Raw genomic sequence first — 18,465 nt, forward strand, 5'->3', positions numbered from 1 at the left:
CCCCAAAAATCCCCCCAAAAAATCCCAAAAAATTCCCCAAAATTCCCCCAAAATTTTCCCCATACACCTCAAAAAAATCCCCAAAATTCCACAAAAAAAATCCCCAAAAATCCCAAAAAAATTCCCCCAAATTTTCCCAAAATTCCCCTAAAAATTCCCCCCAAAACCCTAAAAAAAATCCCAAAATCCCCAAAAAATTCCCCAAAATTCCCCCAAATTTTCCCAAAATCTCCCAAAAAAATTTCCCAGAATTCCCCAAATTTCCCCTCAAAAAAATCCAAAAAAATTCTGAAAAAAATTTTAAAACAATCCAAAAAAATTCCAAAAAAAATTAAAAAAAATTCCCCCCAAAATATCCAAAATAAATCCCCAAAATTCCCCCAAAATCCCCAAAATTTACCCCAAAATCCGAAAATATTTGGAAAAAAAGGCCCAAAAAATCCTCAAAATCCGGGCCCATGACCCCCAAAATTTCCTCAAATCCCCTGAAAATTCCTAAAAAAAAAAAAAACCAAAAAATTACCAAAAAAATTTCCCAAATCCCTCAAATTTCCCCCAAAAAATGCCCCAAAAATGCCCCAAAATTTCCCAAAAATCCCCTGAATTTCACCCAAATTTCCCCCAATTTCCCCCACACCCCAACCCGGACCCCCCTCCCCCCTCCGATCCCCCTCGAACCCCTCCCGGAACCTTCCAGAACGGCCCCAAAGCCCAAAAAAAACCAAAAAAAAACCCAAAAAAAGCCCCAAAAATTGCCCAAAATCGCCCAAATTCGCCCCAAACCCGACCCGGCCTCACCGCCGCCGCCCGCGCGCGTCACTTCCGGTCACGCCCACCCGGAAGTGCCGAACCGGAAGTTATAAACCGGAAGTAATAAACCGGAAGTGATGGCGCTAAAATGGCGGCCGAGCGGCGCGAAAAAAGTCGCGGTGGAAGCGGGTGGGGAAATAAAGCGTGAAAAAAGTCACGAAAAATTAAGGTAAAAAGCGGAAAAATTCCCGAATTTTGGGAGTTTGAGGGGAAAGGGATCGGAAATGTTTAAAAAATCCAGGGCTGTATGGGAAAAAGGTGTGGAAATTAAGTCAAAACTGAGGGGGAAAGGGGAAGAAATTACCCCAAATTTAAAGTTTTGTGGGGAAAGGGACCCAAAATCCCAAAATTTGTGGGAAAAGCGGACACAAAATTACCCAAAATCGCAGTATTTGTGGGAAAAGGGGACCAAAATTAGCGAAATTGCCAAAATGTGGGGGGAAAAGGGCTCAAAATCCCAAAATTTGTGGTAAATATGGAATCAAAACTACCCAAAATCCCAAAATTTTGGGGGAAAGGGACCCAAAATTACCCGAAATTCCAAAAATTTGGGTACAAATGGACCCAAAATCCCAAAAATTGTGAGGATAAGGGACCCAAATTCCCAAAAATCAAAAAAAAAAAAAAGTGGGAAAATAGACACCCAAAATCCCAAAATTTGTGGGGAAAAAGGAGACAAAGTTCTCCAAAATCCCAAAATTTATGGGAAAAAGGACCCAAAATCCCAAAATTTGTGGGAAAAAGGAACCCAAAATTACCCGAAAACCCAAAAATTGTGGGGATAACGGACCCAAAATTCAAAAAAATCCCAAAAATTTGGGTAAAAATGGACCCAAAATTACCCAAAATCTCAAAATTTGTGTAAAAATTGACCCTAAATCATAAAATTTGTGGGAAAATGAACCCAAATTTCTCCAAAATCCCAAAATTTATGGGAAAAAAAAATCCAAAGTTACCCGAAATCCCAAAAATTTGGGTAAAAGGGGACCCAAAATTTCCCAAAATCCCAAAATTTGTGGGAAAAGGCACCCTAAATTTCACAAAATCCCCAAATTTAGGGGAAAAGGAACCCAAAATTACCAAAAAACCAAAATTTGTGGGAAAAGGGACCGCTAACACTTTGAAAGAGAATTGTTTAGAAATTAATTAATTGGTCAGGTCACTTTTAGAACTTCTCACTTAGATTGGATGCTGTTCTTTGAATAAACTTTTATTTGCTTTAAACAATGTCATTTTAAGGTTATCAATATCACCAACTGGAATTGATGAATGCAGAAAAATCAACTGACCACTCTTCATTCTGGAAATGCAGGTGGATAAAGATTTCCAATGGAATTTGGGCTGAGAATGTCATGATTGGATTCATTAAAAACTGCCAAAATGCAAAATATAAATAGAATAACTGCCTGGAGGCCTAATAAGCTGGGGAATCATAAAATCAAAATTATCTGGAATACAAAAGGACGAAACAATTGCAGGTAAACAAGTACCAGAGTCGAGGCAAATAATCAGAGAGACCTGGAAAGGAATGGAGGAATGGATGAGAGAGAACACAAACTGTGTTTTAACTCATGGAAATGTTGGAGAAATCATGGAAGGGGTGGGTTGAAGACTGGGAATGCTTAAAAAGATTAAAAGGAATATCAGAGAGACCACTTTTGTACGGAAATGTGAGGAAAAAGATTGGAAAGAACGGTCCGTGAGTGCGGTAATTTCATGACTATAAGGCAAAATTGGCAACGTTGTAGATCAGACAAGGCACACCGGACTGTAAGGCACAGGGTTTGTTTTGCTGAGGCCTCACCTCAACCCGGCAGCCGTGGGACCCCGGGCTTGTCTGCACCCAGGAGCCACAGCTCTGCCTTCACCTGGGGTCTCTGTACCCAGCAGCCACAGCTCTGCCTGCCCCAATGCACCCAGGAGCCACGGCTCTGCCTTCACCTGGGGTCTCTGTACCCAGGAACCACAGCTTTGCCTGCCCCCTGCACCCACGGCTCTGCCTGCACTCGGGCTCACCTGTACCCAGGACCCGTGGCTGTACCAGCCCCCTGTACCCAGCAGCCACGGCTCTGCCTTCACCTGGGGTCTCTGTACCCAGGAACCACAGCTTTGCCTACTCCCTGCACCCAGGATCCACGAATCCAGGAGGCCCCTGGGCTCACCTGTACCCAGGAGCCATGGCTCTGCCAACTCCCTGTACCCAGGAGCCACGGCTCTGCCTTCACCTGCTCCCCTGCACCCAGCACCCACGGCTCTGCCTCCACTCAGGCTCGTCTGTACCCAGGAGCCACAGCTCAGCCGGCCCCCTGCACCAAGGAGCCGCGGGTCTGACGGCCCCCAGGCTCGTCTATACCCAGGAACCACAGCTTTACCTGCCCCCTGCACCCAGCAGCCACAGCTCTGCCCTTCACCTGGGCTCGCCTGCACTCAGAACCCACAGCTCTGCCTTCATTCAGGCTCTCTGCACCCAGGAGCCGTGGCTCTGCTTCCACTCAGGCTCATCTGTACCCAGCAGACACAGCTCTGCCTGCCCCCTGCACCCAGGAGCCACGAATCCAGGAGGCCCCTGGGCTCACCTGTACCCGGGACCCATGGCTGTACCAGCCCCCTGCACCCAGCACCCACGGCTCTGCCTGCCCCTCTGCACCCAGGAGCCACAGGCCCACTGGCCCCCAGGTTTGTCTGTACCCAGGACCCGTGGCTCTGCTGACCCCCTGCATCCACGAGCCACGAATCCAGGAGGCCCCTGGGCTCGTCTGTACCCAGGAGCTGTGGCTCTGCCAACTCCCTGTACCCAGGAGCCACGGGTCCACCAGGCCCCAGGCTTGTCTGTACCCAGCACCCACGGCTCTGCCTGGACTCGGGCTCACCTGTACCCAGGACCCATGGCTGTACCAGCCCTCTGCACCCAGCAGCCACAGCTCTGCCTCCACACGGGCTTGTCTGTAACCAGGAGCCACAGCTCTGCCTGTACCCAGCACCCACAGCTCTGCTTCCACCCGGGCTCTCTGCACCCAGGAGCCACAGCTCTGCCTGCCCCCCTGCACCCAGGAGCCGCGAATCCAGGCGGCCCATGGGCTCATCTGTACCCAGAAGCCGTGGCTCTGCCGGCCCCCTGCACCCAGCAGCCACAGATTCAGGAGGTGGAAAGAAAAGTTGGGTCTGATAGGGCTGGGAAAGGGAACCAGGCCTGGGAACGAATGTTGAGCTTTGTCTTTATGAATCATGTGAAACTGCACCTGTGTGATCATCATGTGATAAATAATATGATTGTTAAATGTAATAATTGTTTCATAGATAGAATATGTTATTTTTAATAGTAAGAAGAATCATGAGAAGCGATGCAATCAAAACAAGAATCATGAGAAAGGGTATTTTATGGACCTGGTGGAAATCACAAGAATCCATGCTCGGATAAAATCAAAGTGTACAATAGAACAATACATTTAATAATAATTTATTATTTAACAAATTTAATATTTAATAATTTTAAATAATTTAATAATTATGATATAGGGTATAAAAACACGTCCCTCTCGAATCTCAGAGCCAGATTTGGGTTTGTACCCTGACTCCCGGAGCTCTGCAATAAAAGCCCCTGTGTGCGATCCTGTTGGGTTTCGACGCCATTTTGTTTTGTAGTTTTTCTACCCCTGTGCCGAGGGTTCCACGCATGCGCAGATCGCACTTCCGGTGTACCAGGCAGGAGGGCTTGCGCACTTCTGGTGTGTACGGAGGAGAAGCATGCCACTTCCGGTGTGTGAGGAGGCGCCTACGGGTCTAGGAGGCGGGGCCTGCACCGTCGGCTTTTATAAGAAGAGCGGCGCGCACCCGTCTCGCTTCCAGGGCAGAAGCGGCTGCACACTTGTGGTGTGCAAGGGAAGAACGGCATGCACACTTTGGGTGTGCAAGCGAAGCGGGGCATGCACGCTTCGGGTGTGCAAAGGAAGAGGGGCATGCACACCTTCGGGTGTGCAAAGGAAGAGGGGCATGCACCCCTTCGTTGTGCAAGGTTGGGGCGAAGCCGCGCCTCAGCTTCGCCTCAGCGCCGGCTGCGCTCGGCGTTATTCCGCTCCGAGATCGTGAGGGTCCTGTCGCCACAGAGCGGAGCTGTGGGCGATAGAAGAGCAGGTGAGCGGCTGAGGGGGTCGCGGGGTGAATGTGGAGCGGGGTTCGCGAGGTGATGGAGGAGCGGAGTTCGGGGGGCGATGGCGGAGCGGGGGCGGGGACCGTGAGGGTCCTGTCGCGTTAGAGCGGAGCTGTCGGGGATAGAGGAGCAGGTGAGCGGCTGAGGGGGTTGCGGGGTGATGGAGGAGCGGGGTTCGGGGGCGATGGCGGGCGGGGGCGGGGACCGTGAGGGTTCGTGAGGGGAAAGATGGCAGCGGGGTGGAGGAGCGAGGCCCGCTCCGGGAGCGTGAGGGAGAAGATAACGGGGGCATGGAGGAGCGAGGCCCGCTCCGGGAGCGTGAGGGGGAAGATGACGGGGACGAGCACGGGGCGAGGCTCGGCGGGATCGTGAGGGCGAAAATGGCGGCGGGAGCGGCGCGCCGGGCGGGTCGGTGCCGGTGCGGTGGGCGGGGTCGGTGCCGGTGCGGTGGGCGGGGTCGGTGCCGGTGCGGTGGGCGGGGTCGGTGACAGCGGGGGCAGGGCGGTGGCAGCCGAGGCGGTGACGGGGGCGGAGCGACGTGGGCGGGGCGCTGACGGCGGGGGCGGAGCGATTGCGGCGGGGGGAGCGGGGCGCGCGCGGGTTCGTGGGAGGAGGCGGTGCCGCGGACGAGGTCAGGCGCGCGCGGCCTTGGCCGTACCGTAAGGGAAAAAGGGGATTTGGGGTGAAAAACCGGGAAATTGGGAAAAAGTAAAAGGATCGTGAGGGGAAAAGAGGTTCGGGCGGGGGCGGGGAATGGGGATGGGGAAAAAAATGCGGGTTTGGAGGCAGAGCAGAGACGTGAGTTGGAAAAAGACGGGTTTGGCTGGGGGAGGTGGGGGGGAGGGGAATTTTGAGGTTAAAAATTGAGTGTGGAGGGGAAGGCGAAAGTGTGAGGGGAAAAGGAGTTGGAGTGAGTAAAAAGAGTGGAAAAAAAATGACATTTTGGGTAAAAATGGGGTCATTTTGGGGCACGTGAGGCGAAAATAAAGTTTGGGGATGGAGTTTTTTTGTGGGGTCATGAGGGAAAACAAAGTGGAATTTGAGATTTTTTGGGGTTAAGCATGGGGATTGAGGAGTTTGTGAGGAAAAATTGGAGATTAAGGAGGTTTGGGGCGAAAAGGGAAATGGATGTTTTTGGCATATTTTGGAAACGTTTTCGGGTACAGGAATGGGATTATTGCGGGTATTTTGGCTTATAGTAAAGGGATATTTTGTGGATACACAAACGGGAGTTTTTGGGATATTTAGGACTTGCGCATTTCTGGTGTGTGAGGAGAAGGGACACAGCCACCGTCAAAATGGCGGATGGGTAGGGAGGGGAGGGGCGAACCCCGCCCCGGGTCGTGAGGGTCCTGTCGCGATAGAGCTGAGCTGTGGGCGATAGAGGAGCGGGTGAGCGGCTGAGGGGGTCTCGGGTGATGGCGGAGCGGGGTTCGGGGGGCGATGGCGGGCGGGGCGAGGCCCGCGCGGGATCGTGAGGGGAAAGTAGGCGCCGGGGGCGGGGAATGGCGCCGGGGGCGGGGAATGGCGCCGGGGGCGGGGAATGGCGCCGGGGGCGGGGCGATGGCGCCGGAAGCGGGGCGATGGCGCCGGAAGCGGGGAATGGTGATGGGGGCGGGAAGCGCGCTGCGTTGGCCGTACCGTGAGGCGTAAGGGAAAAAGGGGATTTGGGGTGAAAAACGGGGAAATTGGGAAAACCCGAAAGGATCGTGAGGGGAAAAGAGGTTCGGGCGGGGGCGGTGAATGGGAACGGGGAGAAAAATGCGGGTTTGGAGGCAAAGCAGAGACGTGATGGGGAAAAAGAGGGGTTTGGAGTGAGGGGAAAAGAGGAACTTTGGGGTTTAAAAATGGAGTTTGGAGGGGAAAGCGTGAGGGGAAAAGGAGTTGGCGTGTGAAAAAAATTTCAGGTGGTAAAGGGAAAGATTAGTTTAAAAAAATAAGTTTTCAGCAAAGGGGAGATTTTTTTTTGAGAGATTGGAGTGGGCGAGGTTGTGAGGGGGAAAGGGTTTTGAGGGGAAAAAAATTAGGTTTTGGTTAAAATGGGGTCATTTTGGGGCAAGTGAGGCGAAAATAAAATTTAGGGACGGAGACAGTTTTCTTGTGGGGTCATGAGGGAATAAAAAGTGGAATTTGGGATTTTTTGGGGTTAAAAATGGGAATTGAGGAGTTTGTGAGGGCAAATTGGAGTTTGAGGTGAAAAGGTTAGTGTTGGGTTATAGTGAAGGGATATTTTGGACTGTAGGAATGAGAGTTTTTGGGCTACAGGAATGGGATTTTGTGGGGGGTTCAGGGGATGATTTGGGGGGCCCAGACTCACCCCTCCCCACCCCCACAGCACAATGGCAGGCAGGGCTCCCAGCAAGGACACCCAGGAGGAGAAACCCCGGCTCAATCAGACAGATTTGCCATCATGCCTGAAGCTGGATGTGCTCACGAAGGAACTGTGGTGAGTGGGGAAAAAAATGGGGAAAAAATGCCCAAAAAGTGCCCTGAAAATGAGAAAAAAACAGCCCAAAAATGAGGGGGGGAAAAAGCAAAAATAGAGGGGAAAAACACCCAAAGAAAGGGAAAGAATTGCCCAAAATGTGGGAAGAAATACCCTAAGAATGGGAAAAAGCAGCTTGATAAAATGCTCTGAAAATGAGGAGAAATGCCCTGAAAATGGGGAGAAAATTCCCCATGATGGAGAAAACCAGCCCAAAAATGTGAAAAAAAGAATCTGAACTGACTGGAGCTGAGTGAGCTCATGGAGGAGCAGGGGAGAGTGAGAAATGGGGAAAAATGAGAGAAAAAGAGAAAAAGTGAGGAACATCACCCCAAAAATGAGCAAAAAAAGGCAAAATAAAGGCAAAAAATGGCCACAAATGTGATAAAAAAGAACCCAGAAATGGGAGAAAAGAGCCCAAAAGTAGGAGCTCAATTCCCCCTTAACGCCCCCAAACCCCTCAGGGACCCTTCCCCAAATCTGGGATCCCCCTCACCCCAATTCCCTCCCCATTTTTTCTGCTGCATGGCCAGGAGCAACAAGGATCTCAAAAACAGCTTGTTGTTGTCCTGCTTGAAGCTGCCAAATGTCAAAGACCCTGGGGAGGAACCCACGTGAGTGCCATAATTACATTATTTTGAACTCCTTAATTATTCCTTTTGTTATTTTGGGGGTGGTTGGAGGGGGTTTATGGGGGAAAAATTGGATTTTGGGGTGATTTGGAGTGCGAAAAATGTGAATTTTTGGGGAGAAAAAGGGTTTTTGTGGAGACAAAAGGGGGCTGGAAAACAGGATATTTTTGGGGGGTTTTGGGCTATGGGAAGGGGATTTATTTGGTCATTTCAGGTATTTTTTGGGGGGATTTTGGGCTGTAGGAATGGGATTTTTGGGGCAGTTTTGGGCTATGGGAATGGGATTTTTTAACAGATTTTTGGGGGGATTCAGGAGGTGTTTGGAATTTGGGGTTACACTGACTGTCCTGTCCACAGCTGTCCAAGTTACACCTGTATTTCTGCGCCGACGCGGCGGAACTGCAGCACCATCAGGTCCTCCCAGACCTACCAACCGATCCAGTGTCCTGAGGCAGGGCAGGAAATGCAGCAGGAAATGCAGCAGAAACTGCAGCAGGAAATGCAGCAGGGCCACAAGTGCCGGTGGGTGATGATGGAGCAGCCAGGACTGAGCTCAGGGAAAAACAGGGTGGAACTTGGAATGGGGAAAAATGGGGGAAAATGGGAAAAGAAACCACCCTAGAAGTGCCCTGAAAATGAGAAAAAAAACAAACTAAAAATGAGGGAATAAAGGTCAAAGTAGAGGGGAAAAAATGCCAAAAGAGAGGGAAAGAATTGCGCAAAACATGGGAAGAAATGCCCTGAGAATGGGAAAAAGCAGTTCAATAAAATGCTCTGAAAATGGGGAGAAAATTGCCCATAGTGGAGAAAAAGCATCCCAAAAATGTGAAGAAAAAAGTCTGAAATGGCTGAGCTCGTGGAGGAACAGGAGTGAGTACAAAAATGGGAAAAAGTGGGGAAAAATGAAAGAAAAAGAGAAAAAAATAAAAAATTAAAAAAATTTTAAAAAAAGGGAAAATCACCCTAAAAATAACCAAAAAAGGCCAAAATAAAGGGGGAAAATGGCCACAAATGTGATAAAAAACCTGCCCAGAAATGGGGGCTCAGTTCCCCTTAACCCCCCTGTCCCGGTTTAAAGGGACAGCATTACCAGGAAAAGGGAATTCAGGAACTCGCAGGCACAGAAAAGGTATAGGTTGGGAATAACAGTTCTTTACTGAAATATTTATAAGACAAACAAAAACAGCATCAGCTATACGAAAGAAAAAAAACAGTGACAGAACAGAACGGAATTCAGTCCCAGTCCCTTTTTCAGTCACCGATGGCTCTCCGATGGAGCAGGGCGGGCGGCTTCTCAGTCGCGGCTGCTGCAGGGGCAGGGGAGGGGGCCAGGTGGCCTCACCCGCCCCAGGTGGAAGAAAAGGGTGAGGAAGGAAACTCTGCTCACCGTGGGCGTCCCAGTTCCCAGTTGTTCAGAGGAAGCAGAAAGCTTTAGCAGTCCAAATCCAAGAAGCCTGATCCCAACAGGAGAAACGGAACCTCTCTCCTCCAGTTCGGCCGGCGAGCTGTAGAGTTCTCCTACCCCCAGCGTCCTCTTACTTGCCGAAAACAAAAGCAGGACTCCACCTTTCCCTAATGGAACCATCAGGTTGCTTCAGCTAGTCCTTTGTCTCCAGCTCTTAACAGCTAAAGGGGAGCCATCCCGGCTAGCTTAACCTAATAATGGGAAAAATTTCTAAAACCTCCCCAACCCCCAGCATTATCCACCCCAAATTTTTTCCATGCTAATATACTACATTAAATTAGAACCTTTAAATTACATACATACATGCAGTTACAGACACAGTATCATAGATAGTTCACGCTAGAACAAGATCTCCTTGGGGTATGCATCGGGTTTCTCCATCCTTTTGCATCACTCACCAGGTACAACCTGGCCCTTGAGCAAAAACCACCCCACGGACAGGATTGTCTTTGCTGGAGGCAGAGTTCACCCAAACAGTTTTCCCTAGCATACCTCTCATGTGTACCACTGGAACCTTATCCCCATCTGGTGTTCCCAAGAGCTCAGATTGGGCAGGGCCTGCTCGGTTAGTGGAACCTCGGGTATTCACTAACCATGTGGCCTTTGGTAGATTACTTTCCCAGTTCTTGAAAGTCCCCCCACCAAGTGCCTTCAAGGTGGTTTTAAGCAGGCCATTGCACCGTTCGACCTTCCCAGCTGCTGGTGAATGGTAAGGGATGTGGTACACCCACTCAATGCCATGTTCCCTAGCCCAGCTGTTTATGAGGCTGTTCTTGAAATGAGTCCCGTTGTCTGACTCAATTCTCTCAGGGGTGCCATGCCTCCAAAGGACCTGTTTCTCAAGGCCCAGGATGGTGTTCCGAGCAGTGGCGTGAGGCACAGGGTAGGTCTCCAACCATCCGGTGGTGGCTTCCACCATGGTCAGCACGTAGCGCTTGCCTTGGCGGGTCTGAGGCAGTGTGATGTAGTCAATCTGCCAGGCCTCCCCGTACTTATATTTGGACCATCGCCCCCCATACCAGAGGGGCTTCACCCGCTTGGCCTGTTTGATGGCAGCGCACGTCTCACAGTCATGGATAACTTGAGAGATACTGTCCATGGTTAGATCCACCCCTCGGTCTCGTGCCCACTTATACGTGGCATCTCTGCCCTGATGACCTGAGGCGTCATGGGCCCATCGAGCCAGGAACAATTCTCCCTTGTGTTGCCAATCCAGGTCTATTTGTGACACCTCTATCTTTGAGGCCTGATCAACCTGCTCGTTGTGTCGGTGTTCCTCATTAGCTCGACTCTTGGGGACATGGGCATCCACATGACGAACTTTCACAGGTAGCTTCTCTACCCGGGTGGCAATGTCTTTCCACTCGTCGGCAGCCCAGATTGGTTTTCCCCTACGTTGCCAGTTTGCCTTTTTCCACCTTTCCAGCCAACCCCACAGAGCATTGTCTACCATCCACGAGTCAGTATAAAGGTAGAGCTTTGGCCACTTCTCTCTTTCAGCAATGTCCAGGGCCAGCTGAACAGCTTTGAGTTCAGCAAGTTGACTTGATCCACCTTCTCCTTCAGTAGCTTGTGCAACCTGTCGTGTGGGGCTCCATACGGCTGCTTTCCACTTCCGGTTCATCCCCACGACGCGGCAGGAGCCGTCGGTGAAAAGAGCGTAGCATGTTTCATCTGCTGGCAGTTGGTTATACGGTGGGGCTTCCTCAGCCCGGCTCACTTGTTCTTGCTCCTCATCATCGGCGAGACCAAAATTTTCACCTTCTGGCCAGTTCGTAATTATCTCCAAAATCCCAGGGCGATTTGGGTTTCCGATGCGGGCGCGTTGCGTGATGAGGGCAATCCACTTGCTCCTCATGGCGTCGGTGGCGTGGTGGGTAGAGGGAACCTTTCCTTTGAACATCCACCCCAGCACTGGTAGTCGGGGTGCCAGGAGGAGTTGTGCTTCCGTCCCAATCACCTCTGAGGCAGCTTGGATTCCTTCATAGGCAGCCAAGATCTCCTTCTCTGTGGGAGTGTAGTTGGCTTCAGACTCTCTGTAGCTCCAGCTCCAGAATCCCAGAGGTTGGCCTCGAGTTTCCCCAGGCACCTTCTGCCAAAGGCTCCAGGACAAGCCATGGTTCCCAGCTGCAGAATAAAGCACATTCTTCACCTCTGGTCCCGTCCTGACTGGGCCAAGGGCTACTGCATGAGCGATCTCCTGCTTGATCTGGGCAAAGGCTTGCTGCTGCTCAGCACCCCAGTGGAAATCGTTCTTCTTACGGGTGACCAGGTAGAGAGGGCTCACAATCTGGCTGTACTCAGGAATGTGCATTCTCCAAAAGCCTATGGCACCTAGGAAAGCTTGTGTTTCCTTCTTGCTGGTTGGTGGAGACATTGCGGTGATCTTATTGATGACCTCAGTGGGGATCTGGCGCCGTCCATCTTGCCACTTTACTCCCAGGAACTGGATCTCTCGGGCAGGTCCTTTGACTTTGCTCTTTTTAATGGCAAAGCCGGCTCTCAGCAGAATCTGGATGATTTTCTCTCCTTTCTCAAATACCTCCACTGCCGTGTTCCCCCACACAATGATGTCATCGATGTATTGAAGGTGTTCTGGAGCCTCACCCTTTTCCAGTGCAGCCTGGATCAGTCCATGACAGATGGTGGGGCTGTGTTTCCACCCCTGGGGCAGACGATTCCACGTGTACTGCACGCCCCTCCATGTAAAGGCAAACTGAGGCCTGCACTCTGCTGCCAGGGGAATGGAGAAAAATGCGTTGGCAATGTCAATGGTGGCATACCACCTTGCTGCCTTGGACTCCAGCTCGTACTGGAGCTCCAGCATGTCCGGCACGGCAGCGCTCAGCGGTGGAGTCACTTCGTTCAACGCACGATAGTCCACAGTCAATCTCCATTCTCCATCAGACTTGCGCACAGGCCAGATGGGGCTGTTGAAGGGTGAGTGGGTTTTGCTGACCACCCCTTGGCTCTCCAGCTCACGGATCATCTTGTGGATGGGGATCACGGCATCTCGATTCGTCCGGTACTGCCGGCGGTGCACTGTTGAGGTGGCAATTGGCACTCGTTGCTCTTCCACCTTCAGGAGTCCCACTGCAGATGGGTTTTCTGACAGTCCAGGCAAGGTGTTCAACTGCTTAATGCCCTCTGCCACTACAGCAGCTATTCCAAAAGCCCATCTGTATCCCTTTGGGTCTTTGTAGTAGCCACTCCTGAGAAAGTCTATGCCTAGAATGGGCGGTGCCTCTGGGCCAGTTACAATCGGATGTTTCTGCCACCCCTCTCCTGTCAGGCTCACCTCAGCTTCCAGCAAAGACAATTCCTGTGATCCCCCCGTCACCCCAACAATGGAAACACGCTCTTCCCCCACATGTTCTGATGGTATTAGAGTGCATTGTGAACCAGTATCAACTAATACCCTGTATTCTTGTGGTTCTGATGTGCCAGGCCATCGGACCCACACCATCCAATAGACTCTGTTATCCCGTGCCTCTCCCTGGCTAGAGGCAGGGCCCCTCTAGCCCTGGCTATTATTCCTTTCCTGAACATACATAGTGGAGGTTCCTTCAAGTGGGTCTGACAGATCATCCTCCCTTCTGTAATGCCCAGCACCTTGGTCATGGGAGGTTGAGGCTACCTTCACTTCAGTGTAGCTCCCTCGGTTAGCATTTCCCTCCCTGAGTTGACGCACCCGTGCTGCCAAGACAGAAGTGGGTTTCCCATCCCATTTTCCCATATCTTCCCCATGGTCACGCAGGAAAAACCATAGGTCAGCTCGTGGGGTGTACCCTCTTCCACTAGCTGGGGGGCATGGGGCTGTAACCTTGGGGTATGAGGCTCGCACTGGTGCTGCCTTGATCTTCCTGATCTCCTCCCTCATCTCACTTATGTCACCTCTCATTCCCCTCACCTCCTTCATCTCCTCCCTCATCCCCCTCACCTCCTGGACCACGGAAGAAACCTGGGCCTGCACTACGCCATTCATCATACTGTGAAAATCCCTAAGCTTGTTAGCAACAGAGCTCACTGTTTCTCGGTGCTCATCAGCATTAATCATTGCAATGAAGGTGGTGTATTGAGATGGCCCTCGGTTTGCCAGGTTCCACAGCATGTGACCTGTGCACCTGACCTTGTCAGGGTCATTGTCATGCTGTCCATCCCTCCCAAAGAGTACCTCCAGTACCGCCACCTCTCTCATCTGTTGGATCCCTTCCTCAACGGTTTTCCAATGCATTCTATTATGGTACTCCTGCATTCTTTCTTTGTTGACAAACCTCTCTCTTACACTCATTAAAAGCCGCTCCCAGAGGGGAAGTGGGCCTGGCTCCCTTACGAATATCTGGTCCACACCTAAGTCCTGGGACAAGGATCCCAAATTTCTTGCCTCTGTACCATCCAAGTGCACACCTGTACCCATGAGGTCCCAGACCCGAAGTAACCAAGTTGTCAAAGCCTCCCGGCCCCGTCGTGCAATACCTTTCCGCAGATTGCGGAGATTTTCATAAGACAGGGACTCAGTGATGATTTCAACCTCTGGTTCCCCTGCTGGTTGTGAGGGCCCTCCTCTCTGGTCCTCTTTGTCTAGGTGCCTTGTTTTCATTTTAGACTTCCTAGTTTCTACAGGGGCGATTGCTGCTGGCTGTGAGTGCCCTTGCAATTCAGCTGGACCCTGGGCAGATGTAACACCTATGGGTTCCACTACAGCATCACTGGATTCTCCCCCTTTATGGCAGGGCTTCTCCCCAGCTGGGGAGAGGTACTCCTTCATCATCTGGCCCATCTCACGTATCTCCTTCACTAGAAGCCCCACCCACTCCGGGTGGTTTCTTTCTGAGGTGGGCTGTGGGGCAGGGTCAGGCTCTGGGGCAGCATCCCTATTTCCTGGAGTAGGTATCAGAGTTATTATCCAGCTCAATCCCCCCTTATCTCTTAATGTTAAATAGGACAAGACTATCAGCAATACCAGACATTGTATGATATCATTAGCATTCAGAGGAAATCTGAACCCTTCAAAAACTGGTGGGGTAGACCCAAAAATTTGGGTGAAGGGTTGGGAGAAAATTTCCCCTGGTGTTATTTCCTCACAGTAGGTGCCATTATTAAAGTAACCCCAAAACCACGCAGTCAGTGTGTGGTATCCCTGAATCCATGTACCCGCCGTCCAAAGGAAGTTAAAAATCCATGAATTCCTCACCTTATCAACCCATAAAGCAAGCTGGATAACAGTCACAGTAGCCTTAGTTACAGGGCCCATGCTTATGTAAGGGTTTGCAAATGGGAGATATACATGTATGAACACGTGCAGCCCAAACCAGATTAAACTGGACCACATGTTGCTAGCACACAAAAAAAGACAATCTCAGGCAACTGAAGAACTGTTATTCCTTAACCTCTGCCCCACCTTGGGCGCCAAGATCTGTCCTGGTTTAAAGGGACAGTATTGCCAGGAAAAGGAAATTCAGGAACTCTCAGGCAAAAAAAGGTATGGGTTTGGAATAACAGTTCTTTACTGATATATTTGTAAGACAAACAAAAACAGCATCAGCTATATGAAAGAAAAAAAAAACAGTGAGAGAACAGAATGGAAACTCAGTCCCAGTCCCTTTTTCCAGTCACCGATGCCCTCCTCGTCCGCCAATCCCGATGGAGCAGGGCAGGGCAGCCTCTCAGGCGCGGCTGCTGCAGGAGCAGGGGAGCGAGGTGGCACCAACCGTCCCACGTAGAAGAAAGGGTGAGGAAGGAACTCTGCTCACCGTGGGCGTCCCAGTTCCCAGTTGTTCAGAGGAAGCAGGAAGCTTTAGCAGTCCAAATCCAAGAAGCCTGATCCCAACAGGAGAAAAGGAACCTCTCCTCCAGTTCGGCCGGCGAGCTGTAGAGTTCTCCTACCCCCAGCGTCCTCTTACTTGCCGAAAACAAAAGCAGGACTCCACCTTTCCCTAATGGGCCATCATTGCTTCAGCTAGTCATTTGTCTCCAGCTCTTAACGGCTAATAGGAGAGCCATCCCGGCTAGCTTAACATAATAATGGGAAAAAATTCTAAACCTCGCCAACCCACAACACCCCTCAAATGCCCCAAACCCCTCAGGGACCCCTCCCCAATTCTGGGATCCCCCTCACCCCAATTCCCCATTTTTTCTGCTGCAGGGCCAAGAGCACCGAGGATTTCAAAGACATCGACTTGTGCTGCTCACCAGAGGTGCTGGAGAAAGCGACCCTGGAGATGGAGAAACTCCTGTGAGTGCTTTAATTACATTAATTAGCATTCCCTCTGTTAATTGGGCCACCAACCCCTGGGGGTCACCAAGGGCCGCCAACACCTAGGGCCACCAAGGGCCACGAAATCCCTGGGGCCACCAAGGGCCACCAACCCCTGGGGCCACCAAGGGCCACCAACCCCTGGGGATCACCCTGGGGGCCACCAACCCCTGGGGATCACCAAGGGCCACCAAGACCTGGGGGACACCAACCCCTGGGGCCACCAAGACCTGGGGGCCACCAAGGGCCACCAACCCCTGGGGCCACCTGGGGCCACTAAACCCTGTGGGCCACCAAGGGCAACCAAGACCTGGGGGCCACCTGGGGCCACCAAGGGCCACCAACCCCTGGGGGTCACCCTGGGCCACCAACCCCTGGGGTCACCAAGGGCCACCAAGACCTGGGGACCACCAAGGGTCGCCAACCCCTGGGGGCCACCAAGACCTGGGGCCACCAAGGGCGACCAAGGCCTGGGGATCACTAAGGGCCACCAAATTTCACTCAGGGCCAATGAGAAGCAGCAGTTGAGTGCCATGGACCCCCAAGAGGCCAATCTGGACCATCAAACCCCGAAGACCCCCAGGGATCACCGAACCTCCCGCAGGAAAACCAGGAACTCTCGAGAGCGGCGCGACTCGGGCAATCCAACCCCAATGTTGGTCCACCCAACCCCCACCCACATCCAGCTCTGCCTGGACACCAGCCTGGACCACCTACCCAGGATTGGTCAGGAGAGCTCCCAGGGCTGGGTGTTTGCCACGGGGGTCCTGAGTATCCTGGGGTTCCTGGTAATCCTGGTTTTCCTGGCAATGAGGTGGTGGAGGGGCCGGAGGGGTCGGAGGAAGGAGCGGTGCTCGAGCAAGGAGGCAATAAGGATGGAGAAGAGGCTGAGGAAAGGGGAGGATGGGGATGGGGGAGCCCCACTGATGTGAAATTTTTGGGAGGATTTTGTGGAGTTTAAGTTTTTTTATTCTAGGGGAGATTTAGATGGGTTTGGGGTTTTTTTTCGGCAACGTTCGTGGGATTTTGGGAGGGAGCTCTGACCCGCTTTTATTTTTTTTTAAATTTTTGGGAGTAGTTTTGGGTCATTTTTGGGTAATTTCAGGATTTTAGGCGGGAATTCTCTCCCTCTTTTTATATTTTGGGAATTTTTTTGCATATTTTGGGTCAATTTTGGGCGGGTTCTGAGCCGAGCCCGGTTGCAAAGTGATGTCACTGCCAGCCAATAGGAACGGTTGGGGGGCGGGGCTTACGGTAATTGGCAGCAGAAATGCCTAATAGGCTCACCCCGTGTAGTGATGTCACTGCCAGCCAATAGGACCTGTCAGGGGGCGGGGCTTACGGTAATTGGCAGCAGAAATGCCTAATAGGCTCACCCCGTGTAGTGATGTCACTGCCAGCCAATAGGACCTGTCAGGGGGCGGGGCTTGCAGTGATTGGCAGCTTTACCAACCAATAAGAGATGGGGGGCGGAGCCTGGTCCCAGCCAATGGGAGGTGGGCGAGGTCTGCAGTGATTGACAGCGGCCACAGCCAATGGGGAGCGCCCGGCTCAGCCCGCGGCCACTGAACCGCCCACAATGGCAACTGAGACAGAGAGAGCAAGGACCAGGCACTTCTGCAGACCAGTTTGTACCAGTATGGACCAGTACAGACCAGTAAAGACCAATACATACTGGTACAAACCAGTTCAGACCAGTAAGGATCAGTATGGTCCAGTAGAAACCAGTAAGGACCAATACGTATCAGTACAAACCAATATGGACAGTACAAATCAATATAGACCAGTCTGGACCAGTCCAGGCCTGCGAAAATCCCAGGCACCACCTCCCAGTTGGATCCCAGTATAAACCAGTTAGTCAGAGGAGAGCCTGCCTCAGTCCCTCAGGCACAGCCCAGAGTGCTGGGATTGAATAAAAAAATGGAAATGGAACCTCAAACACCCACACAAAGAGTGGGAGCTTAATTGAAGTTTAGGTTTAGGTTTAAGGACAAATCAGTCAGTTTTAGTGTGCACTGCAATGCTTTGAGTGAAAGGTTTGGATTCCAGAGTGAAGGTTCAGAATGTTCCGCTGGTTTCAGTTCAAGCTGCAGAAGCTCCTTGGGGACCCTGATCAGAGCAAACAGGGCTCCAGTGAGAATGTTGCTGATGTTTTTCACGTACAACACGATAGATTTTACATGTGTGGCCTTGTTTGGAGGGCAGGTGTCTGCTTACTACTATTATTATTATTATTATTATTATTATTATTATTATTATTATTGTATTATATTAATATTTTTATATCTAATTTGTTACCATTTTCAAACCAAGGGGCTCTCAGGCAGAGATATGGGAGTTAGAAATAACAGTTCTTTCCTAGGCACATTGAAATACAGAATTACAAAGAGCAAACCCTGACAAACTCAGAGTACAACCTGACACCCTGTCAGGCAGGGTGTTGGCAGCAGTCCCATCCCATGGTGGCTGCATCCTCCTGCAGTGACAGATGTGGCTCAGTTGGAGCAGTGCTCCTGTACAAGGTGCAGTTTCCCTCCGGAGCTCCAGTGGGGATGTGGAGAAATCCGGTTTTCCTCTGGAGTCCAGTGGAGAAAGGGGCTCCCTTAGTGTCCCAAAACCTCTGTTTTTATCTTGGTAAGAAATGTTGGGCTCTTCCCCCCTGGCTGGAGC

At 51.3% G+C, this 18,465-nt stretch overlaps 1 protein-coding gene across 1 annotated transcript in view; it reads left to right on the forward strand.

Annotated features, from left to right (window-relative positions):
* The first annotated feature begins 5,057 nt into the window (after window positions 1-5,057).
* LOC117010259 overlaps window positions 5,058-18,465 on the forward strand; it is a 29,724-nt gene continuing 16,316 nt past the window's right edge. The window contains exons 1-6 of the mRNA XM_033084552.1: window positions 5,058-5,090; window positions 7,293-7,403; window positions 7,976-8,056; window positions 8,432-8,596; window positions 15,685-15,774; window positions 16,301-16,321. Coding sequence (XP_032940443.1) covers window positions 7,297-7,403; window positions 7,976-8,056; window positions 8,432-8,596; window positions 15,685-15,774; window positions 16,301-16,321 — 464 coding nt within the window. The 5' untranslated portion in view covers window positions 5,058-5,090; window positions 7,293-7,296. The remainder of the gene's footprint in view (window positions 5,091-7,292; window positions 7,404-7,975; window positions 8,057-8,431; window positions 8,597-15,684; window positions 15,775-16,300; window positions 16,322-18,465) is intronic.

This window comes from Catharus ustulatus, chromosome 40, assembly GCF_009819885.2.
Source record: "Catharus ustulatus isolate bCatUst1 chromosome 40, bCatUst1.pri.v2, whole genome shotgun sequence".
In the NCBI taxonomy this organism is placed as follows: Eukaryota; Metazoa; Chordata; class Aves; order Passeriformes; family Turdidae; genus Catharus; species Catharus ustulatus.